The sequence below is a fragment of the Drosophila albomicans genome, chromosome X (assembly GCF_009650485.2).
Source record: "Drosophila albomicans strain 15112-1751.03 chromosome X, ASM965048v2, whole genome shotgun sequence".
In the NCBI taxonomy this organism is placed as follows: domain Eukaryota; kingdom Metazoa; phylum Arthropoda; class Insecta; order Diptera; family Drosophilidae; genus Drosophila; species Drosophila albomicans.
Genome location: NC_047627.2, coordinates 22885759 through 22910349, shown reverse-complemented (window position 1 = coordinate 22910349; position 24591 = coordinate 22885759). Strand labels below are relative to the sequence as shown.

At 41.8% G+C, this 24591-nt stretch overlaps 4 protein-coding genes across 4 annotated transcripts; all 4 read left to right on the top strand.

Annotated features, from left to right (window-relative positions):
• The first annotated feature begins 967 nt into the window (after positions 1 to 967).
• LOC117577818 (peptide transporter family 1) lies at positions 968 to 9207 on the top strand. Its single transcript, XM_034262752.2, has 6 exons — positions 968 to 1112; positions 1552 to 1634; positions 6281 to 6561; positions 6650 to 6728; positions 6800 to 7803; positions 7994 to 9207. The coding sequence occupies exons 2-6, from the start codon at positions 1616 to 1618 to the stop codon at positions 8972 to 8974; spliced, it is 2364 nt and encodes a 787-aa protein (XP_034118643.1). The 5' UTR covers positions 968 to 1112; positions 1552 to 1615; the 3' UTR covers positions 8975 to 9207.
• Positions 9208 to 9558: 351 nt separating this feature from the next.
• LOC117566586 (solute carrier family 15 member 1-like) lies at positions 9559 to 10805 on the top strand. Its single transcript, XM_034246131.2, has 3 exons — positions 9559 to 9567; positions 9675 to 9882; positions 9939 to 10805. Exons 1-3 carry the CDS (start codon positions 9559 to 9561, stop codon positions 10700 to 10702), a joined length of 981 nt encoding a protein of 326 aa, XP_034102022.1. The 3' UTR covers positions 10703 to 10805.
• A 991-nt stretch (positions 10806 to 11796) lies between these two features.
• On the top strand, positions 11797 to 14103 carry LOC117574333 (V-type proton ATPase subunit d 1). Its single transcript, XM_034258151.2, has 3 exons — positions 11797 to 12187; positions 12531 to 13039; positions 13108 to 14103. The coding sequence occupies exons 1-3, from the start codon at positions 12061 to 12063 to the stop codon at positions 13522 to 13524; spliced, it is 1053 nt and encodes a 350-aa protein (XP_034114042.1). The 5' UTR covers positions 11797 to 12060; the 3' UTR covers positions 13525 to 14103.
• A 798-nt stretch (positions 14104 to 14901) lies between these two features.
• On the top strand, positions 14902 to 21087 carry LOC117573613 (uncharacterized protein ZK546.14). Its single transcript, XM_034256914.2, has 3 exons — positions 14902 to 15138; positions 18770 to 19644; positions 20233 to 21087. Exons 2-3 carry the CDS (start codon positions 18780 to 18782, stop codon positions 20760 to 20762), a joined length of 1395 nt encoding a protein of 464 aa, XP_034112805.1. The 5' UTR covers positions 14902 to 15138; positions 18770 to 18779; the 3' UTR covers positions 20763 to 21087.
• The last annotated feature ends 3504 nt before the right edge of the window (positions 21088 to 24591 follow it).

Below are 24591 nucleotides of genomic sequence, written 5' to 3'. Positions count from 1 at the left end.
ATGACGCCGCAGACACGACTCTCGACACGACGACGAGGCTGCTGTTTACCAGATAACACCAGCCTGTCCCGATATTGGATTCCCCCTTTGTCAAGTACTCTATATATGTATGTATATGGAGAGCACTGAGATGAAAATAGATGTTGATGTGTCAATTCTTCTCTAGTGAAGACGTTTAGAGAAGGATTTATAAATTTAAAAGATGCATCATTAATAAAGTGTAACGATAGTATATCGATAGTATGTGCCTCTAACATGATCTCTAGATAGTTGTTCATCTCTAGCTGATTTTAATAGATTAATTTTGATGCGTCAATTCTTCTGTAGAGAAAAATCTAAAAATAAAGATGCATCTGTAAGTGTAACGATAGTCTATCGATAGTATGTGTGACTTCCATGATCTCTAAATACTAGTTCATCTTTAGTTGATTTAAATAGAGATGAGCAATGGTCTATCGACGATGATTTGCGCTACCACTGAGATCTCTGTTGGATTAGAGGCTTTAGAGACTTTCGACCGGTTCGATTGGCCCATAAATTAACGCAAGTTGTGAAGGACGCGGGCGGGCATTATAAATAAGTGCGAGTACTTCAGCTGGTCGGTAGCGATAAGCTGATAAGCCAACTAACGGAGTTGCGGCTTATCAGCATTGTACACGTTGCGCTACAATCCAAGTTCCCAAGTACCCCATCAATTGCACAGCCCAAGCGATTAATGGCTAATGCCTAAATGGCCAGGCAGGTGGGCGAAAAAGACGAAGAGCACAACTGTTTGGGGGAGGAGGGAAAGGCAGCGACGACGCCTTCACACGGCACGCGCGCAGTCGCAGTCGAAGTCGAAGTCGCGTTGCGTCGCTTCTCGTCTCGTCTCGTCTCGCTGTCGCTGTCGGTGTCGCTGCCTGCTGATGATTGACTGACTGCGACGCTGACGTTAACAACGAAGCGACGGCTTCTTAGTTGACTTACACACATCGGACATCAGTCAGTTGATCGCCGTTGGCGGACTTGGACGCGCATCGCTTCGCTTCGACTTCGCGTTGCTATCGATTACGATTTCGATTCATTTTGTTTGTGCTCTGCCGTTGCATCTATGTTTAAATGTTTATTTTAATGTGAGTTACTAAAGTAACCGAAACTTAGCTCGTTATTTGTGTTCACTGTTTTTTTGGTTGTTTGTTTTTTCTTTGCAATTTGTTTTAATTCGGTCGAACTTTTATAATGAACGCTAAATAATTCACTTGTTTGTTGTTTCAACTTTTCATGATACTTAATTATTGTTTTGCTTTACGAGCTTCCTTTTCGGTGACCGCTTTACGTGCTAATTACGATCAAAACCAAAAACAAAAAACAAAAAACGAAGAGAATTACTTATTCAGTTGAACGTCCCATGAGTTTACTTTTCCATATTACAACCTGTTTTATATTTTTTTATGTTTCACACAACTTTTTTCTTTCTTTTTTTTTGGAATTTTTGATTAAATTGTGTTTTTTGTTTTTCGGAAATTTTGAAAAAATATCGAGTTCTGATTTCTCTTTCTCTTCAATTTCAAGTGTCGCAAAACGGATGTGAAGTGAATACAACCCGATTTGAAGATCAAGAAGCCCCGACATCAACATGCCGGACAATGATAATGGTATTAGTTAATTTAACTTTAACGATAAACCTCCCTCCCCACCCTTTAAAGGACTCTGCAATTATCGATAAATTACGGATTTAGTTTCGGACTGTTTGTGTATCTGTAAATCTATTCCACTATCATGCTCAACAGGCAGATTAGATTCGCCAGTATCTGCAATAATATAATAGGCGATTAGCTATTAATTCATCGTTTTGCAATTTTGATATGATGAGTTTGCATAGTTTCCAAGAACCCGCAAATCTATCGTACTGCGGTAATCTTATCGTTCGCCAAAGAACGAGAGCGATAAGTGCCGTGTGTTCAAGTGTTTAGAGGATGATGATGGTGCACCATAGCGTGACTTTGCTGTAGCTCGAGTTGGCTGCGCGTTTCGCTTTCGCAAAGCAATTCCAATTTTGGAAAAATAGGCACAGCTTGGTCTATGGTATGTACTTTGATGACTTGTTGCACTCGACCGGTCGATCGATTGATCAAACGATCGATAGTAATCAGCTATCGCGTATTTTGCATTCTCTTAACATAATTGAACCATAGTCGATAGTAATAAGCTCTCGAGTGTTTTGTATTCCTCGAAGCTTGATGAAAGTATTTAATACATCGATTAATCAATCGATAGTAATCAGTTATCGAGTATTTTATATTCTTTTAACTTGATGAAACTATTCAAAAGATCGATTTATCTATCAATAGTAATCAACCATGCAGTATTTTGTATTCTTTTAACTATCCACTAGAGCATGTCAATTCTCGCACACAGCTGGCGCCGGTAAATGTCAATTGCATTTGCAATCAGATTTACGGGGCCATAACTTCAAAATTGACTATATTGTTAAAGGCATTAGGAATAATTGCCTTTGGTATTCCCCACCACAAGTGACGGGGTGTTAGCTAATTCTAATTTCCGATAGCCACATGACTAATTGTCGTTGCAATCTGGCTGACGAATCGCACAGAGGCTGCTATTGAGAGTTGCATTATTATAAATGCGGATGCAAATGCTCAGATTTGTGTGGATCTCTCACTCTATGATGCCAAGATACCCTGTGATGCATATATATGATGATGATGATGATGATATAAAGTTAGTCTGAAACATGGATGGGTAGGTTCTTTCTTCATTCTAAAGACTTGCTTCAAGAATCAACGAATAATGTGAATAACAGGGTATTACTTCTGTCGAGCATACCCTAAACTCCAGTTTGACAGTTTGACTAGCTAGCTGCTGCTCAATTAGTCATTAACCATAAAGTTGTAATTACGTCGAGTGGAGTCGAATCATTACATCCGCCGGCAGAACTTGCCAAAAACTGAGAACTGCGACCGATAAGCTTTTGCTATTGCTATTGTGTTGTTGTTGTCGTTGTATCTAGCAATTAAGTGTAACAAGTCAATCAGTTGGTTGTGCAAGAGTGTGTGTGTGTTGTATCTGTCAAAAAGTTTGCAACATCATAGCTATTCGCGTACAGCGATTGCGAGTATTACGAAGAATGCTGAGCGGGAAAGTACGTACCATAAAAGAGGAGAAGGGGTCTGACTCTTTTTTTTTAGTTTTTTTTTGTTGTTGTTTGTCTAGAAATATTATCGCACTTGGCAGTAAGGATCCAATAAATATGGCAAGAGTCACAAAGCGTCGGCTTAATCGCTTGTAAATCAGTTAAACGCCAACAGCAGGCAATTGCGACAATAGTTAACAAACATACGGATAACCGTCAATGCCCAATAATGCTTGATAGAGAGACGATAGATGATTTCTCTGATACCAACGACAATCGCTCGCCAAAATCACCCCGTCATATACAATAAATACTCTTATGCAAAGATATACCTACATAATATGTATGTATGTATGGCTGTATATATAGACCTGAACTCAGCTGCTAGAAATTTACGACCCTCTAGTTGTTCGTTCAAGTGGTAATCACAAAGCGATTCCATATCGATATGGATGTCGAATATACTCGGTACTAGTTAGTGAAAACACTCATTATACCCATTCGCACGTCCGCCTCAAAAATACTATATACTATATGGTATCTATATATTGACGAGCAAAACTTGAACACGAGTTCAATACTCTAACTTCAAAACTCAGTTTCTTAGTCTTGTTTTGTTGATATATTCATACACTACATTTCTAGATAATAGGAATCTAAAATGCTAAAGCAAACTGTAAAAAAAAGTCGAATGTTAGTCAGTATATACAATTGTCCTCTACAATTCTTTCATTCACTGATTAAACTTAGAAAGTTCAAACTTTTTAATCTTTTCCTCATTAAACGTGGATGCACTTGATTAGCAACCACATACAATAAAATTAGTTTACTTATATAAAAACAAAATCAACGTGGGCGAAGCTGCAGGCTTAAACATTTATATGCCTATTATACGACACCCTTTCTTTGTTGCACCTGCCTATTACTCGACCACAAATTAGATTTAGCACCTGGAAGTCATCTACGAAATTGATTGTTCCCCATGTAATTTAAAAATAGAACAACTTGGCAGTAAAAAACAAATAAGAAAGCAACACTCGAGTGCTCAACTGTAAAATACCCGTTACCCATTTTGAGAAAAAAGCAAAGCAGTGCCATATTTATTTTAAAATATACCAAATTAATATACCAACGGGTATATTTGGCATATTTATGTCGGACTACATTCAAAATATACCATAGAGCACCAACTATAAGAGATTATCAGCCAAAGTTTTCTTTAAAAAATACCAAATTAATATACCGCAGAAATACTAAAAGTGTACAAACGGCTATATTTGGTATATTGAAATTATACAACACTCAAAATAGATCGATTGATCTATCTATCAGTCAAATTGTCATACACAAGTTTTTCTAAATGACATCTATAATTTTTATCCGATCACAGCCAAATACTATAGTTATTATACTATATATATTCTACTATATACTCTATACCGATTCGATTTTTGTCGATTTGAAACAAACTTGATCTTCATGCAAACATTACAACTGCTGTCGAAAAATAATTATGTTGACACGGCGGACGGATAGACGGACATGGATATACATATAATATAATAATATAATATGATCGTAGATGACTCCTACTACCTGTTACATTCGTTCTTGTATCTCAATTTAATTTCGAGTTGTAGTATGAAATATTCAAAAATCATTTATTCCCTTTTATTATTTTGTGATATTGCGTAGAGTTGCTTTTTTATGAATGAATACATAGCCAAGGAGCTTCATTTGATAGTCGAGCAATTCACACGACATTGGCCTACTTGAGGGCCCTGAAGTTCTATGAATGAAACTGATCGATTAACCGAGTTATCAGCGTCAATCGGCAATCGACAGCGACAATGTGTTGTTAATGTCCCTATCATTGGGCATTGGGCTAGCCACACATTCGAATTTAAATTCGCATTCACATTTCAATTGGCATATAAATTTACAATCGCATTCACATTTGCGATGTTTTATTTCTATTTAACATTTTTCGGCCAAGTTTGTTGATAGTTCCGACTGCGACTGCGACATGTTGGCTGCCCCGACTTCAAACATTTTGCCGCAACGCGATACCAAGGCTGATAAGCACTTCTCTGATATGCATACGAGCACTCATAACAATGCCATTCAGCGGGTAATCATTTAGGCATCCGGGCAGAGGGGTTGGGGGAGCCACTAAAATTGGAGTAGCTCCACATTATTTGGACGTTCGCTTGTTTATGGCCCCAATGTGTGATGCGACATTAAACTCCCTGACTATGTACGGCTATTTTGGGCAATAACAATAAATGTTTATCGGGCGACAAGCGATTAACTTAGCGTCCGTCCCCTGGCCAGGAGAAGCGAGGGCGTGTAGACTGGAGGCTGTTGGCTGTTGGCTAAACTGGCAGGAAGTGAGCGTCCTTGACTCAAGTAGTTGCCATAAAACTACGTGCGCATTCTCAACTGCGTATACGAAGCTTTCGAAAGTTGGCTGATATACTCGTAAAACTCCGGGTGTACGCAAGCAACTTAGCTGCTTGCTATGGAGCAATTGAAAGCTTCCTGCTACGGCACTGACAAGAGATTGCCAATCGAAAGCTGGCTGCTAATTCTGCTCAATTCGCCAAACGGACCGCAACATTAAAGCAGAAGATTTATGGGATGCATTCAACATGCGTTATCCATTTATGATGGCAAACATCCATAAATACCCCATATCCCAGTCTCAGTCTCAGTCACAGACCCAGACCCGGACTATATATAGAGTGACAGCCAGCAACTGTGACTGTGACAAGTGACAAGCCAAATGCCTATAGATTTATGAAGCACACACATCAAATTCTCACTCACGTTCATTATATGCGAGTAAGATCATAAGATCTTAGTCGAGTGCTAAGCAGGGCGCGTTACGCGCATCAAATCTCAATACAGATGAAGAGATTTGGTGTATAAGGCGATCTGCGTTTCGCTTTCTGATGAAATTTGAGACAATATCAATTTGTGTTGCTCTGATAGCTTGCAATCATCATGGCGAACCCGGCGGAGACAGTTCCGCTTCTAGGTGGCTCTCTTTACTACTACTTTGCCTCATACTGATTCTCTTACTCTGATCCTGACCAAGCGGGAACGTTCTCTAATCCCCAAGGACTATTCTCTCTACACTTGCAGAAATCAAACCCGCAGAGGCCAGCACAGATGCTGCTGCAGTACCTGCAACTACCTCCCCAGCAGCTGCGGTAGCTGATCAGCCCGAGACAAAATCAGAGGTTGTTGAGGCCACCAAGCCAGCAGCAAGCGAGCCTCTATCTGAGGCAGAGCCGGCAACGAATGGCAAAGCCAGAAAGTTGTCTGACGTAGACGAATCGCCGCAGGAGTCAAAGAAAAATGGTGGTGAACTAGTCGAGAGTAATAACTTTTCTAATGCTGTGGAGGCAGAGGGTCAGGAAAAGGTAAGTTCACATCGATATTGGACATCGCTAACCCACACCAGTCCAGACCAAACCAGACTCTAACTCTGTTCTCTGATCATCGTTGCAGAAACTGCCCTATCCCAAGTCCGTGTTCTTTATCATCAGCAACGAATTCTGCGAACGATTCAACTACTATGGCATGCGCAGTAAGTAGCCTCGAATTTCTCCTTCTTATTCCTAGCGTCCGTTCCGTTTCTAAAACAAAGTTTCCTTGCAGCTGTCCTTGTGCTCTATCTGAGCCGTCAATTGGGCTACTCCGAAGATACGGCCACTGTTGTGTTTCACGTTTTTACCATGTTTGTGTACTTCTTGTGTGTATTTGGTGCCATTATTTCGGACTCCTGGCTGGGAAAATTCAAGACTATATTGTACTTATCCCTCGTCTACATCTGTGGCTCGGTTCTCCTCACTCTCGGCGCTATTGGACCCCTAAATCTGCCGGTGGAAACGTTCACCATACTCGGTTTAGCGCTCATTGCGCTTGGTTCGGGTGGCATAAAACCTTGTGTCTCCGCATTTGGCGGCGATCAGTTCAAGGTCCCCGAGCAGGTGAAACAGATCACATCGTTCTTCTCGCTCTTCTACTTCTCGATCAATGCAGGCTCATTGATCTCGACAACGGTGACGCCGATTTTGCGTGAGGATGTCCATTGTTTCGATGACAACAACTGCTTCCCCTTGGCCTTCGGTGTGCCCGCCATTCTGATGATTGTCTCCGTGCTGATCTTTGTTCTCGGTCGACCACTGTACAAGATCAAACCGCCGGCAGGAAACATGGTAGTGCTGGTAAGCAGCACAATCTGGACAGCAATCAGGACTAAGTGCAAGGAGAAGAAGACCAATCCACGCGAACACTGGCTCGACTATGCGGATAAGAAGTACGACCGCCAGATGATCGACGATGTTAAGGTGCTGATGCGTGTCCTCTTCCTTTATCTGCCGCTGCCCGTCTTCTGGGCACTGTTCGATCAGCAAGGCTCCCGCTGGACTTTCCAGGCCACACGCATGGACGGCGACATGGGCTCGTGGGATCTGAAACCAGATCAGCTGCAGGTGCTGAATCCGTTACTTATTCTTGTCTTCATTCCACTCTACGATGTCGCCTTCTATCCCGCTTTACGACTTATTGGCATCCGGCGTCCACTGCAAAAGCTTACCATGGGCGGCATTTTGGCCGGCATTGCGTTCATCATTTCCGGCATTGTGGAGTTGAATCTGGAGGTGAGTGTGCTTACGTCACTAACGTCTTGCGTCTTCGTATCGATGTCAACTATGCACCAACTGCTGTTACAGCTGCTGTTATCCTCTCCTGCTTTACACTCTTTCTATCTTTTTTTTTTTGTCTCTTTTTCGTCTCATTGCACGCCCATTGTCGCTATCGCTGTTGCTGTTGCTGTCGCTGTCGATGTAGAAAACCTATCCCGTATTGCCCTACAGTCACAACACCCAACTGCGCGTCTACAACACCGAGAATTGCGCCTACCATTTCGAGACCAATCTGACCAGTATTCCTAGCTTCGATGTGGAGCCCTCTAGTGTCTACACAAAAACTGATGTCTGGCTAGACGATGTGCCCACTTATCTGCAATACACAATCACACCGGGAGCCGGTTGTCCCGGATATGAGGGTGGCATTCACCGCCTGACCGACAACACCGCCTGGTCCTTGTTCCTCAATTCGGGGAATAAAACCGGCCCTGCAACCTTCTGGGAGGAGGACTTTGTGAACAAACCCTCCGACAGTTATCCCCTCGTTCGTACCGTGGCCAATTTAGTGCAAGAGCGTGAGATCAGATGGGTGAGCAGCAAGCACTCTTACGAGGCCACCGAGACGAATTTAACTCGAGTGAACTCCAACAACTACGATGTGTACATCGACGGTACGCCCTACGGTAACTTCCGCATTCACACCGGCGGTGTTTATACGCTCCTCATCAAGGAGAATCCCACTGGCGTCTATGAGCTGACGCTACACGAGGTGACCGAATCCAATTCAATGAACATTCTCTGGCTTATACCACAGTATGTTGTGATGACACTCGGAGAAGTGATGTTCTCGGTGACGGGTCTTGAGTTCTCGTATGCCCAAGCGCCGCCCAGCATGAAGTCTGTGCTGCAGGCATGTTGGCTCCTCACTGTCGCCTTTGGCAATGTTATTGTTGTGATCATTGCGGAAGCAGCGCTCTTCGATTCACAGGCCAGTGAATTTTTCCTATTCGCCGGTCTCATGTTCATCGACATGCTGATCTTTATGTTCATGGCGTACAACTACAAGCCCAACGATCCTAACAAGAAGAACGAGGAGATTGAACCGTTGACCGGCGATGCGAATAAACAGATCGAACCGCTGTCAACGGGCGTTCCCAACAAGGCACTGGAGGTCAACGAGTAGAGCTCATGTTCTCCGCCCAATTATGTTGTGTATTATATGAAAATTGTCCATTCCCATTCCCATTCTATTCCCCATCCTAATCCTAATCCCACACTCCTTGTGCGTGTCCATTTACAATGTAAGTGAAGCTCCTCTGCTCGCGTCTGCGAGCTGTTTGTTGAATATATATGACAAGACATACGTATTAACTAAACTAATCTAAATACAAATAAAAGAAACTTGTAATCATATAAGTACATGTGTTTCTCCTTCTTCCTTTTCAATTCGTATCGTTTCGCTTCGTTTGTTTATCTCTTCGGCACCCAAATCTTAAGCTGTTCTATCTTATCTACAATCTATCCAGTCCTATCTGTGTTTGTATGTGAGCACAATCTCTCTTGACGTCAAGGTGCTAATTGCTGCCAAGTCCCAGAGTTTCTCTCAAGTTGAGGGTGTGTTCCTCCTTAACAGTTATATATTATTTGATGTTTCTATTTGTAATGTTATTTCTCGACGAGAACTATTAGACTATAGCCACAAATTTTGTGTAATAATGAATTGTCCTGATGCAATGCAAAATAAATCCTTATCATAGAGTTAAGGAAATGATTATGGTCTAAAGTGTATAAAATGGATAGTTCAATCAAAAGGAATGATTTGAAACTACAATTTCTTTAAAGATCTATTGCAAGTCTAATACTCCCCTAACTAATATACACAGCGCACTTATCCGGTCATTCCCGAGGAGGGAAGCACGCAAGTGCGCATCTTCAGCGGCATTCACGGCTGCAATTACCGGGTAAGCACCAACATTGGCTCTGGCCTCAACTTCACCCTGCAGGGCATCGACTTTTACTCAAGTGGCAACATTGCCACCAATCTAGACGGCACTTTCTCCCTCGATTATAAGATCGAATCACTGACACAAGGTAATAAAATATATGATGCACTTACCCCATTCAATCTGTCAATCTCCTGTTCACAGGCTGTCCACAGTTGGACTCTGGGAATCAGCTGTTGAGTGAGGCAACGGCGCACACATTGTTCCTGCGACCACAGCAGAGCGTGACCAAACATTGGTATGAGGATGAGTTGCAAAAGTCCAACAAATCGCTAGCTTTGGTGCGCACCCTGGCCAATTTGCCAGCCACAACGCGTATTCTGTGGCGCGAAGTCAAGACGGGCAATACTGCCTTAGAGCTGCTCGCTCGTCATCACGATCTGTACGAGCTGAACACTATCGAGTACGAGGTGTTGCATGGCCAGGTGCTGATCCATCAGCAGCGTCTGCGTCCCGGCGGTGTTTATGCCCTCGTCATTGGCCAGGAGAGCGCTAATGGCTTCGTGTCACGCATGTTCGAGGTAACGGAGCCCAATTCGATGAGCATGCTCTGGCTGATTCCCCAGTATGTGGTGATGACGCTGGGCGAGGTTATGTTCTCGGTAACGGGTTTGGTGTTCTCGTATTCGCAGGCGCCGCGCAGCATGAAGTCGCTAATCCAGGCCTTCTGGCTGCTTACGGTCGCCTTTGGTAATATTATTGTGGTGGTGGTTGCGGAATTGAAGTTCTTTCAGTCGCAGGCGAATGAGTTCTTCCTTTTTGCCGGCCTCATGTTTGTCGATATGCTGATCTTCATGTGGTTCGCCTGTTACTACAAGACTTATGACGAGAATACCGCTCCCAAGCTGCATAGCGAGTCGAAGCCCGGCCAGCGAAAACTTATAAAGCCCCAACATTACTCGGAGTAGAATTGGACGCGTTCTTTTCTACCTGGTTTGAATACTATATGCACCTGTTAAAATGTTAAAATATGTACAATAATTGAAAAATATATAATTATCACAATCTGCATTCATATTAAAACTTATTTATGTACCATAAGTATATATGTATATACATATTTAAAAAAAAATAAACAAGCATTCAAATGCTTCAACGGAACTAATTTTAGATATATCGATATACATCACATACTTTCGATACTTCATTACAGTTTTAGAAGCATCGCATTTTGACTTTCTGCGCAAATGCGCTGCTTTTGCGTCCTGCTCTCACACACTAGGTAAGTAACGGCACAACGGCCATTGGAGTTTGCTCAGCATTTAAAATTTTACAAACGTGGAAATGTTTAAAACACTCACTAATATTCGCACCGTGCTGCATTTGATATCCGCAGTTATAAATTTTCAGCTAATTAATATTTTTTGCTCTCACACACTATGCGAATAACGGCACAACGGCCATTTGCGCTTTGTTTCGAATTTAAAATTATACATATACATATTTAAGTCACTCACTAGTCACTTATTGCGCCTCCGACGATGTTTTAAATATTAGCACCGTGCTGCACTCAATACGCGCAGTTATAAATATTTAACTAATTAATTAATATTTTCTCGCAGCCAAACCGTTTTCTTCAAAACTGCTTCTATTTAACTGTGCTGAGATGTGGCCACAATCAAAATGTCTAAAAATATACTATTTAAAGCTGAGAAAATATACCAAAATGAAGGTAGCATGAAAATAGTAATATGGTTACTCTTCATTTGTGATATATTTTCAAATGCGTTTAAAAAGACGTGTAACTGACATAATTATTATTTTGTTGTTTTTTCAATACTTATTGCGTCATTACAGACTATGGTTTCTAGAGCAAAAAAAACGCTGATACACTAGAATGAACCAGGGCTGCACCAAGCACTGCGTTGCCAATGCCACAACGCGTTGCCAACTATGCGCCGCTTTGCCAACTTATCAAGTGCGCATGTACAAGTTGGCAGCACCACGCTGGTCATTTGACATGTGGATTTTTTAGTGCTTTTCACTGACGTTAAGAAAAAAAAGCGAAGAAGAAGAGGAGTTGCAATCATATGACTTGTCGATCGATAGAGAAGAGAAAAAAAGGTTGCGAAGTTGCAAAAGTTACGGTTTATTTAGCCAGCAAACAGCCGAGCCGAACGATTGCTAAACTCCCTCAAAAGCAACAGCAGCAGCAACAGTAGCAGAAGGAAGCAATCAGCGAAAGCGTTTCAACGATTCTTCGATTTCCCCAACATTTTCTCATTCTCTGTGTGTGTGGTGTTGTTAGTGTGTGTGCGTCACAATAATGGATAGCTCTGGATTCATGTTCAACGTTGACAACGGCTACTTGGAGGGCTTGTGCCGCGGCTTCAAATGCGGCATCCTCAAGCAGGCCGATTACCTCAATCTGGTGCAGTGCGAGACCTTGGAAGGTGAGTTGTCCACTTTAATTCGGTGCCATTGCTACGCCCGTGTTTTGAGTCACATGACGACAGCGCCAGCGGCGACGCAAGCAGCGCTGCTATCAGTCGAGGGCAGCAGCTGTTTGTGTGTGTGTGTGTGCGTTTGCATGTAACTACTATGTATGTGTATGTGAATGTAAGCTTGTCTTGTGATTGATTGGTGCTAGTTGATATACCCGCTAGCTAAACAGGCTGACAGGGTATTCGAAAAGTATAAGTATATATACTGGTTCAGTCATGTCCCCTTCATGTCCCCCCTTTCCGCTAAATAATTGATTGCATTGATTTCACATTGAATTCATTCCCTTGACAGATCTGAAGCTGCATCTGCAGGGCACCGACTATGGCAGCTTCTTGGCCAACGAACCCTCGCCGCTCTCCGTCTCTGTGATCGACGACAAGCTGCGCGAGAAGCTCGTCATTGAGTTCCAGCACATGCGCAATCACGCCGTCGAACCGCTGTCCAACTTCCTGGACTTCATCACCTATGGCTACATGATCGACAACATCATTCTGCTCATCACGGGCACGCTGCATCAGCGCCCCATCTCTGAGCTGATCCCCAAGTGCCATCCACTGGGCAGCTTTGAGCAGATGGAGGCCATCCATGTGGCATCCACACCGGCCGAGCTTTACAATGCTGTCCTTGTCGATACGCCGTTGGCGCCGTTCTTTGTCGACTGCATTTCGGAGCAGGATCTTGATGAGATGAACATCGAGATCATTCGTAACACGCTCTACAAGGCATATCTCGAGGCGTTCTACAACTTCTGCAAGAACATGGGCGGCTCCACAGCCGATGTGATGTGCGAGATTCTCGCTGTAAGTTATTTCTTGTCTTCTTATTGTGATTTGCCATCTCTATTGTCTCCTTCTACTTCTGCTTTTAGTTCGAGGCCGATCGTCGGGCCATCATCATCACCATCAACTCCTTTGGAACGGAGCTCTCCAAGGACGATCGGGCCAAGCTGTATCCCAACTGCGGCAAGATGTATCCCGATGGCTTGGCCGCGTTGGCGCGCGCCGATGACTACGAACAGGTGAAAACCGTGGCCGAGTATTATGCCGAGTATGCGGCACTCTTCGATGGCTCCGGCAACAATCCCGGTGACAAGACGCTCGAGGATAAGTTCTTCGAGCACGAGGTGAAGCTCAATGTGTTTGCGTTCTTGCAACAGTTCCACTTTGGCGTCTTCTATGCGTACCTCAAGCTGAAGGAGCAGGAGTGCCGCAACATTGTCTGGATCGCTGAGTGCGTTGCCCAGAAGCATCGTGCCAAGATCGACAACTATATCCCTATATTCTAAGCTCCCAATTGAGTGGGACAACAGACATCGTGTTCTTGTTGTTGTTTTTTTTTTAAACGCAATCAATTTCTATTTTGAATCGTGTCGTTAATAATTAATTAACTATTTTTTTTTTGTGTCTCTTGTTTCGCCTCTTGTTATGCAATTTGTTTATATATTATAATATGATACTACAACTACATATAACACAACTACTGTAATGTAATCTGTATACTGTACGTTTATCTTTCTTTTTGAGTATTATTCCATATTACCATTACCATTAATGATGTTGTTGTCGTCGTCGTTTGTTGTAGAGAAAGAAGCGAAACACACGCAACACGTTCACGTTTGTACAGAGTTGAAAGTGTTTTTTGTTTTCATTCATTTTTAAACTGTAACTTTATCTTTAACTGGGGCTATAGATTCCAGATTCCAAGTCCCATTCCCACAAATCGAATGCGAATTCGATTTTACACTTAATTAATAACGAAAATGCATATAAATTGTAAATTCTTGCAGCTGCGCATCAAATATAAATAGAAAAATATATATACATATATCATATTATCAAAATAAAGCCAATCCCGTTAATGTTAATGCTCTTTCGACTATGTCTGAGATACTTTGACGCCATCTAGTGGGCAGTGTAGGCAACTAACTGACTATCTCAATTTGAGCCTAGCATTGATCAGCTGGCGCCATCTATCGTCGGGTGTATCAACCTCAATCTTAACTTACAGCACTTGGCATTGTTGTTGCCAGCTCGCTCTAATCTTATCATCTGATCATTAAAGTGGCACAATGGGAATTTACTTACATGCATGAGTAATAGCTGTAGTTGGAGTTGCAAGTGCGACACGTCTCGCATCTTAATGTGAACTCCTCTTTGTTGGAACTTCTTTGTTGATGTTCTTGAACCAGACTGCAGACAGTTCTGGGTTCTCAAGGTTTCCTTTGAGGGGTGCAGCACTTGTTCGTTTGTCTGACTCACCAGCAGGGGGAGGAGGAAGAGGTGGAAGCTAGACAAAGCCAAGAGGAAGAGAGCTGCGCTAACTCCAGCTTACAGCACAGAAGAAGTTCGATGCGAAGTTTCGTTATGTGGGTCGTCTCGAACATGTTGCGTTGACCAGAGGGCGCCAAAGTGCGACTACTACATAATGTATGCATGAGTGTGTGTGTGTGTGTGGTGAGTCTCCCGTTAGGCCAAACAGGTGCCAACACGTTTGAGGCAAAAAGAAAGCCACGCTCAGCTGTCGTCGCCTCTCCTCCCCCCTCATCAACTCTTCCGTCTATGGCTTTGTTCGCGATGTGTGGCGTGCGCGAGGTTCGCTGTGGTTCGATGGATCTTCGGATCGGTTGGAATTGCCAATAACACGGCTCAACGTCGCTGCCTTCTCGCAGTTGTGTTTCGCGTCTCTAAACGTTGAGTTCAGCTTCTCAAGTTCCACTCTCCACTCTTCCACCCAGTCGACAACTGGCAGCAGAAGACACATAAAACTTGCAACGCGCGCCTAAAACGAATTCTACTTTTTTTTTTGCTGTTTTTTTTTTAAACAAGTGTTTTTGCATTATTTTGTGGTTGCCGCTTGCCGCCTTCTTCACGGATTCACAGGATAACACACGTGTAAATAGGTAAAAACAAAAGAAAAACAAATAACTAAATATGTTGAATAAGACCCCAGAGCACTTTACTTACCCTCCGCCTCCGCCTCCTCCTCCTCCTTCTCCTCATCAACATCCACAAGTTGCTGCCAATTGCGGCCAATGCAGACAGTCAGAAGAACATTGCCACTTAAGATGACCAGGAAACCCAAAACACCAAAAGCAAAAGCAAAGGCAAAAAAAAAAAAAAAAACCAGCAACACGTCCATTGCACGTAAAAGTCGCTGAGAAATTGTGTCAACCAGTTTTGCGTTTGCTTTAGCTTGCTGTTCCTCTCGCACTCGCACTCACACTCGAACTCGCACTTTGTGTTTGGTGTGCTGCTTAACGTTGTTCTTTTATTGTTTTTGTTGTTTTGGTTATTGCTAACCAATTGATTTATTTGAATTTGGCACTCGTTTTACTTTCTACCATTCAATCGATCTGCTGCGATCAGCAGCACAGATCTTTCTATTGCTTCCACTTTTTCACGTCCGCCCACCCGCACTCAATACAATTCACACACTAGAAGCCAAGCTTCCAAGTCCCTCCCACGGCCATTTTTATTTCCCGCTTCCATGCTTGTCCTCTCGCGCTTCCATTATCGATAACTAGAGCTTGAAGTAATCGCGCAGTTGTGATATTTTGTAAGGATGCAAATCGTTTCATGCGTGAGCTTTGAAAAAAGCATCGATGCTTTGACAATGATGGATGCTGGAATTAAAGCTCTCACCGCGCCTCGCCTCGCCAGCGCCATCTCTCGATCGTTTGTTAATGTCATCAATGTGCCTGGGGGCGTTAAAGTCAAAGCCAAACACATCGTAAAATTTCACTCTAGCGTTGAGTAGAAGAAGTTACTTAACCTTAATATGCTTGTGCATTCACCATCTCGCTCGCTCGCATTCGCAATCGTAATTCTAATGGTTTCTTTCACCCACATGCAAAAATCAAAGTCAAAGAAAGTGAGACCTAAATTATGCAAATTACCTCTTTCTATGCACGTTTGTGTGTGTGTGTGTGTGTGTGTGTGTGTGTGTGTGTGTGTAGGTTATATAAACCATTGAAGGATGTAAAAGTTTCTGCAGCTGATTAGCATAATCAAAATATTCGTGTCGTAATCATCGACGTCATTAGAAGAAGACAACAACAAGAGATAACAAAAGAAATTTTTGCAGTCTGCAAAGATGAATAACAAATACAAAAAATACAACAAAACACAAAAATTTCAACACTTTCGCTTTGTGGACCGCTTAACGGCGGCGGCTGCATAATTAACATTTATTTTTTTCTTTCTGATTTCTTGATTTGATTTTCAATTTCGATTTTGATTTCAATTTCGTTGGGCTCCTTTCCCCCTGCCCCCTGCCGCATGCCCCATGCCCCCTTCTCAAACTCAATCTCAATCTCATCAACGTCCCCTCCCCTTTGCCCAGCACAGCTTTACGCATGTGTTATGATCATTTTGTTGTTGTTGTTGCTTACTTTCTATTTTCCTATGCGTTTAATAATTAATTAATGCTAATATCTTTTCACAACCGTTATAATTTATTGACAAAAATAGAAAATACAATGCGGCTGACAACAACACGATCCACATACAATCCACACACACTCACAGTTGTCTAGTTTTGCCTAGTTGTTGTTCCAAAGGCGGCAAATGCAAATGAACGTCAATATGAATATGAATGTGAATGAGAGTTCGAATTCAAATTCGACTCCGAATTCGAATTCGAATTCGAGTTTGAGCTTCACAGTTCGGGTTACGTATTGGAATGCCAGTGAAATTATGTGAACAGCTGAACACAATTTGTTTTTTATTTTGGGATGCGACAGCCAATTTAGGCCAACTGGGCCAATTGACCAGAAGCGCAACCGGAGGCGACAACAACGACCAACAACAATAACTACAACAATAACTGCAGCTACAACGGTTAACTGTCACTAACAACTAACTGTCTGCGATTGCAGTGACTCTGTGTATGTGTGTGTGTGCTGCATTATAGTGATGCAAGAACAAAGAACATAAGCTTCGATGTATAATTACTATTCTTTCCAAACATACGTGATGGGAAAATCGATAGAAACTGAAAATCGTAATCGATATCGATTCTGTGTCGATGCATTAAGAACTCACCCACCCCCACACTCGCATCTTGCATCTCGCTCTATTGTGTGGTCATTTTGAAGAAATTATTTCCACTTGTAATTACTTTAATTGTTCAGCCAAAGCTTCGACTTTTATTCTTGCTGCTGCTGTGTTTGTTGTTGTTGTTGTTGTTTGCTGTTAACAACTTGTGCTGCCGCATTTGGTCACCATACTTTCTATCCACTAATAAGTCGAGACACTCAGCCACAGCCAACAACAACAATAACAATTGGGTTACAAATTGCGCGAGTTTCTGTTGCCGATGCTGTTGTTGTTGTTACCAGCTGGAAGGTCACACAGCAGCAGCAGCATCAACAGCAACAGCGAGAGCGAGAGCGAGATACCTAAGGATTGCACACGTACAGACATCAGCATGCTCTCTCATTCTGCCAAGAGAACTTCTACAGACAGAAGTGCTATGCATGTGAGCTTTACACAGTGTTAGAGTAGCAAAGCCGAAAGAGAGCCGAAGCTGAGCCGAAGCTGAGCCGAAGCTGAGCCGAAGCTAAGCCGAAGACTAGGCAAAGCTATTACGCTGCCGGCGGCCACTTGAAGAGCTGAGCGCACGGTTCAATGAGTCAATAGGTACACAAATTTCACTTTGCTTTCTGGCTGGATGAAACAGTTACGTTCAGATTCCACACATTCCCACTCCGCCGCACACATTCCGCATTCTAACGTTGTTGCTGTCGACAAAAAAAAAAAAACAAAAAAGAGTTCAATTAAGTAACTGAACTTGTTGTTGGGTCTGTCTTTCAAGAAGATTTCACTCTCGTTTTTGGCCGTTGTTGTTGTGTTTTGGTCTTTGCTTTATCTGTTTCTTGTTTTCATTTAGCTTTTGTCTTTGGATCTTCGGATCAATCAGCTATTGTTTGCATTCGCATTTCGAAATTGAGCATGGACACCGACATCGAGTCATCGAAATTGAATTCGATTTCGATTCCGGTTCAAGCTGCCCACACTCCCTTTGTGCTCGTGTGTGTGTGTGTGCGTGTGTTGAGCCACCCGCTAGATGGAAGATGCCGTTAATTTGTTTACTTTGAAATTCGTGCAGACACTCTTGCCTTCTCCCTTCCTCTCTTTGACCATCGTCTTAAGCTATTTCGCATGCTGCGTTGACAAAGAAAGCAGGAAAGAGAGCGAGCGAGCGAGAGTGAGAAGCGAATAGCAAGTGGCAGAAGAAATTATGTCAATATTTATTTAAATTCATTTCTTTCGTCAGCTCATGCCAAAAAAAAATACACACACACAACGACAACAAGTTAAAGAAATGGAGAGAAATTTAATCGCGCGCCACTTGAAAGCGATTTTTTTTTCTTCTTCGCGCTTTGTTATTTCGAGTTTTGTTTACCTTTGAAATACTTTTGGGGTTTTTTATTCGTTGTTGTTGTGGTTGTTGTTTTTAACTGGGTGAAACCTCAAGCCTTTAAAATTGAAATTAATCGGAAATATTATCGAATTATTTCTACATTGCAGTTGCAAGAAGATGAGCAACTCCATCACTCGCTCTCTGTTGGTGCTGCTTTTGGCCAGCGCCGTCTTAATCGAGGCCAAGACGGTGCATCGACGCACCGACAAGATCTCCGAGAACTTTAAGCAGCTCGATCTGCCCCCAGAGGAGATCGATCCCAATGTCGCTCCCCCCGACAGCTCAGCTCCCATAGCCGACGCTCAGGACGCTCTTGATACCGCTGCAACCCCCGTGACCTCTGCCCCCGCTGCTCCGGCTGCTGCTGCAGTTGCTGCCGTGGATGAAACCCTCAATGAAATCGCCAGCGAAGACACCGTCCCAGCTGCAGCTGCCGCCGCTGCAGAGGCAACGCCAGCGGAGACAACTGCTGTGGCAACAGCTAAACCCAAACCGAAGCCCACCAAGAGTCCCAAGCCACAGGATGAGGACAAGAACCCCATCAGCCGGTACTGCAAGTGCACGGAGTCGCATTGCGACTGCTGCCGCAAGTTCGGATTGCCATTGCTGCCCAGCGGACCCGGATGTGCCAAGATCGCGTATCTGGGCAACGACGAGATGAGCGTCTCCCTCAAGTTCGGCCAGATCACGCTCGCCTCGCGTCGCATCTCCAGCAAGCGGGCGCGTCCCATTTGCGTCAGCATGCCCGGCGGCTACAACAAGTTCTGCGGTCGCGTCTACGGTTTGTCCCAGGCCAAGGAGAACTTCAAGGCCTGTCTCGCCTTTGAGCTGCGCGCCGAGGACGAAGTAGAAGCCCAGCTGCCCATCTCCTGCTTCAAGTTTGGTGCCGAGGGACTGCGCGTTGCCGAGGCCGAACCTCTGCCCACCAAGGTGAAGGCGCCACAGGATGAGGATGACGATGACGACATCTTTGGCTTTGGAGGTAAGTCTCAGGATGAAGTTCTTAACTTATCGATATAGATATAGATGATATATGAGGTATAGGTATATATATATGATATAGATTATATAGATGATATAGATATATGTAGATATAGATATAGATGACTGTGAATTTTGAAATAATATCTTAATGAATTCAACAATTTGTTCATTATTGGGAACTCAATAATATAGCAAATATGGATAATAACAAAACAAAAAGGATGAATTGTGATTAACATTGTTAAAAGAAAACTATAATAAAATTAGAAGTCGGGGATTTCTTATTATCTATCGAATCACTCATCAAATCAATATATAGTATATATATTATAGTATATTATTTAGTATATTCTAGTATATAATATAACTTTTAATGTCTGTGATTAACATTGAAATAGCAGTGTTAAAAGAAAACTATAATAAAATTAGAAATCGGGGATTTCTCATTATCTATCGAATCACTCATCAAATCAATATAATGACATAGTATATAATAATATGTATAGTATATTATTCAGTATATTATTTAGTATATTCTAGTATATAATATAACTTTTAACTAATCCTTGTAATATTACGCTTACAGCTGGCGGCGATGATGACGAGGACGACGAGGACGACTACGATGATGCCGAGGAACCATCAGCGGAGGACGACGATGCCGAAGACTACACCGAGGACGACGACACCGAGGCGCCCGAGGATGCCGACTATGGCGGCTTCAGTCTGGGCGGTCTGCTCGACGAACTCGACGACGACGAGGACGAGAAGCCAGCGAAGAAACCAGTTGCCGCAGCTGCCGCAGCACCTGCCACGGTGGCTGATCAGACACGTGAGCACGTGGAGACGGATGTGATGCAGAGCAAGGACGAGTCCGGAACTGTGGCAGCAGCCGCTGATTCAGTTGTGGCTGCCGAGGAGGCGGCTGTGAGTGCGGTGACTGCGGCGCCAGCTGCAGCTGCGGAAGCAACGGGTACAACAACGACAGGCTCGAAGAAGAAGTCGAAGAAGGCGAAAAAGAACAAGAAGAAGAAGAAGGCCGCATCGGTGGCAAGCGAAGCCGAAGGCGACTTTGCCTACGAGCTGCTGAATGGCATTCTGGATTTTTTCAATTGAGCGGCCAACGCGAGTTCGCCAACATGCTTGGCAACACTGTAAATATCTTGCAACGACGTTGAGCTGCACCCAAGACGATGAAGAAGAAGAAGACGGAGAAGATGTTGATGATGAAAAAGGGTTTCAGGAGTTAAGTTAGTTAAGAGACGCATCCTTTTGTACTTTGTGCCGTGCTGCGCATTAATTTATTTATTTTTATTTATTTATTCATCACACATGTCCCACGAGATTTCTCTGTGCCCACAAATCGTACTTACTTTATTTAAATCCTAACTTAAAAACTCATTAAATAGTGGTCTAAAAAAAACACACACACACAACACTGCGTATACTTAATCTCTGTCTGTTGAAAACTCACTGCCGCCGTCCAGTGCTGTCAATTTAGCTAGTTTCCCGCTGGTTAGTCAAACGTGGTCAAACTTCTTGCAAACATTCCAGAATATAATCGTGTTCTGAATAGGCCTCGGATCTCGTATTTTTATAAGGTAAGTTTTATCAATTGATATATTTAAAAATATTTGTTTTCGCCTATCTCTAAAAAATAGCTAAGTTCGACGTCTAGCTATAACTATCATACATATATACAATGACGCAAATGAAATCCATAAATACAAACCAAAGCCAGAGCTCTAATATAACAATCATAAAGATATAGCTTAATAACTAGTGATGGCAATTTAGCTAGTTTTCCGCTGGTTAGTCAAACGTGGTCAAAGCTTCTTTAAAGCATTCAGGATATAATAATGTTTTGGATTTTCATATTTCCAGTGTTTATTTTAATCAATTAACTTCGTATTCTAATGAATTGAAAAACATTTGTGTTCATCAGTCTTTAATACCTAAAAACATACAAAATCCGACGTCTAGTTATAATTAACTTGCCTATGTATACACATAATGTTGCAAATCAATTAAATACTTAGCTGCTGGAAAACAATAATAGCTGCTCTAGCTTTTTTTTTTAGCGGTCTGCGGCATCTCTGCTGCTACGATTCATGCAAATTTGATTTGATTTATCCAGGTCGTGTGTGTGTGGAGGAGCGAAACCAAGCCAAGGGGCAGATGTCCAGCGTCATCCTCATTTGTTAAAGCTCCGTTGGCATCGGGTATATTCGTTGCTTAGTTGTCTTTGTGGCAGCTGTTTTAGTTAGGGTATCTGGCAGTCCATTTCGCTCTTGCCTTGGATCTGTGGACTGATTAAGTGCCGCATCATTTATCAAAATGCCGCCCCAAAAAGCCACAAGGAGATGGGCCAACTTTTAATTAGAAACTATGCTTTGCAGTTAAGTGGGCAAACGTGCTAAATCAGCCAGAGGCTTAAAGCTCCTTCTCCTTTCACTTAATTAACTTCGGGCAAGTGAATTTGCCTTTCCTCGGAAAAGTTGTCAAATTTCTATGTGCGGAAAATGAAGTTGAAAGGAAGCACAGTTGCATACATATATATATATATATATTTATTTATTTAAACATTAATGTACATTCGATTAAAATATGACCATTAAAACGTGCATTCAATTTCATTGAATGCAACGAACAAAATTCTTACAATTCTTCAACAGGGTTTCGCATCCGACTATATCGATCTCGAGTTCTCGATAACGATAATGCTTGTCGAGATCGAGATCGATCTTAACAATTCCATAAAGTATTCTAAATATGTTGCTTCATTTATCAATTGCACGCGATCTTTCGTTATTTTTGTGGTGGACATTTTGTTGTTGTTGTTGTTCTTGCCATACAAAAATATGCAAAATAAAATTCATTCTACTTTCATTTAGCCGATTTTGTAGTTTGCTCTTTCAATAGAATATTACATTTATAATATATAGTATATATAAGTTGGTAGTATATAAATATTGTGTATCATATATAAAGAGCAAAAATCGTGTGTAAGGTTTACATTTATAAAACTTGTTTGTATATACTTGAATTTTTGGTTTTCTTTGGTTTCTTGGTTTACTTACAAAATATGCATGTTTACACCAGAGGTCCCTCGATTAAATCACAGCCAAGCCGAGCCGAGAAATGGGAATTCAATGAATATTGATTTATTAAATTATTGAATTGAATTATAATCGAATCGAATCGAATTGAATTGAATCTATGAAAGAGAGATGCTGTGTTTCTATATAAAGAAGTGGACCAGCAGTGTATGCATCCATATTTTATAAGCAATACAGCTGAGCGAGTCCAAGATTGGACATCTTTATACTCCAAAACGCCATTTTAATGAACATCGAAAAGATCATTTAAAACCATATATGTCTATATTGATCATCGTTTCACTTTTTATTTTCTGTTTAGTTTTGATTAAAACCATAATGAATCCCCCCATTTTATTGGGGATTATATCATATATCATCGTGTAAAATGCCTTAAGATCATCTCAAAATTGTTGCTATGCCAAAGTTGATGTTTTTTTTTCTTTTGTTTCGTCACTTTCTTGGTTTTTGTCAAAAGAACAAATATGAAACTTAAGATTACGTTTTACGAGTATAAAGAGCAAAAGTGATCAATCTCATAGATATACATATATATATAGTATATATATTTACTTGTATAGTATGTATAATATTATGTGGTAGGTGATGCACTATAATATGAATGTATATTATATGTTATTTATGTATAATTAGTATCATAATTGTATATATGTATGTATGTATATTCAATATGTATATGGTAATGGTTTCTTGTATCAAATGGGATTTGTGTGTGAAATGCGCCGCCGGAAAAGTACAAAATGGAAATCATAAGGAAATTTTTCATCGAAAAAGTTTTGTGTACACAAATGAAAATTGGGCGCACACATTTTTAGTGGGGTTTAATCAGTCTCGTTTTTAAAAGTTAGTATATATAGATAGTAAGTTGGTGCATGTGTGTGTGTGTGTGTGTGTGCTGGGTCAGTTAGTTAAGCATGAAGTACTTTTCTATCTGTCTGTGCTCTTCTACTCTTCTACTTATTCCTTATGGTCTTTAACGTCATATCATTTGTCACACTCTAACAGACGTAACGTTACGTTATTGATACCCTTCCCTCCCACAAAAGGTCGTTGGGACTTGGGACCGCATTGATATGCTTTAAATAGGTTACGTTTCAGCATAAGATATACATGTATGTATGTTATGTTATTTGAATTTGGTGTATGGGATTCAAGGATTCATCTAAATACTTATTAGCATACTTAATCATCATTTAATTAGTCTTACCTATTCATTTCATTTCGATTTCGATTTCAAATCAACTCGTCGTATCGTTCATTATGTTTAGTTTTCGATTCCTTTCTTTTCAATTCCCAATCCGACTTTGTCTTTGTCCTTTTTTAAGTGTATCATTTAAGGCTTTCATTCTTCTCTAACGCCACCTCCTTATCCTTCTCTCCCTATGCATTTCAATTCGATGCGCATATTTTATTCAATTGCAGTTGCTCTTGTTCTTCTTGTTGTTGCTTTTGTTTGGCAGCTGCTGCTGTTTAGTTTGTGTAAGCAGCGCGGCCGAGCTTTTGCATTTGCTATCTCGTTTTAACTTGTTCTATTGTTCCAACCGCATATCGCTTCTTCTTCTTTTGCTTGTTCACTTTATTTTGTTGTCAGCTGCAATTGACTTTTTCCAGTTGATGGCACCATTGTGTTACTGCTGCTCACTTTCGTTGGGTTTAGTTAAGTTTAGTTTGCTATTGCATTGTTGTTCGGTGTTTGTTTTTTTTTTTTGTTTTCATTGTAATTGTGGTTTTACTCCTTTTACTCCTTTTCTCCGTAGTCGCACTTTGACACTCGATTTATATCGACATGCCGCCACACTGCATGCATTTAGATGGCCGCTTTCTCG

What these genes read in the sequence shown, in the direction of transcription:
- LOC117566586 (XM_034246131.2), top strand. An exon ending in GATCGAATCACTGACACAAG is followed by an intron (nt 9,883 to 9,938) that starts GTAATAAAATAT and finishes TCCTGTTCACAG; the next exon opens with GCTGTCCACAGTTGGACTCT.
- LOC117574333 (XM_034258151.2), top strand. Translation starts at nt 12,061, where the DNA reads ATGGATAGCTCTGGATTCATGTTCAACGTTGACAACGGCTACTTGGAG. An exon ending in GCAGTGCGAGACCTTGGAAG is followed by an intron (nt 12,188 to 12,530) that starts GTGAGTTGTCCA and finishes TTCCCTTGACAG; the next exon opens with ATCTGAAGCTGCATCTGCAG. An exon ending in TGATGTGCGAGATTCTCGCT is followed by an intron (nt 13,040 to 13,107) that starts GTAAGTTATTTC and finishes TTCTGCTTTTAG; the next exon opens with TTCGAGGCCGATCGTCGGGC.
- LOC117577818 (XM_034262752.2), top strand. An exon ending in AGGCAGAGGGTCAGGAAAAG is followed by an intron (nt 6,562 to 6,649) that starts GTAAGTTCACAT and finishes TCATCGTTGCAG; the next exon opens with AAACTGCCCTATCCCAAGTC. An exon ending in CAACTACTATGGCATGCGCA is followed by an intron (nt 6,729 to 6,799) that starts GTAAGTAGCCTC and finishes GTTTCCTTGCAG; the next exon opens with CTGTCCTTGTGCTCTATCTG.
- LOC117573613 (XM_034256914.2), top strand. Translation starts at nt 18,780, where the DNA reads ATGAGCAACTCCATCACTCGCTCTCTGTTGGTGCTGCTTTTGGCCAGC. An exon ending in CGACATCTTTGGCTTTGGAG is followed by an intron (nt 19,645 to 20,232) that starts GTAAGTCTCAGG and finishes TTACGCTTACAG; the next exon opens with CTGGCGGCGATGATGACGAG.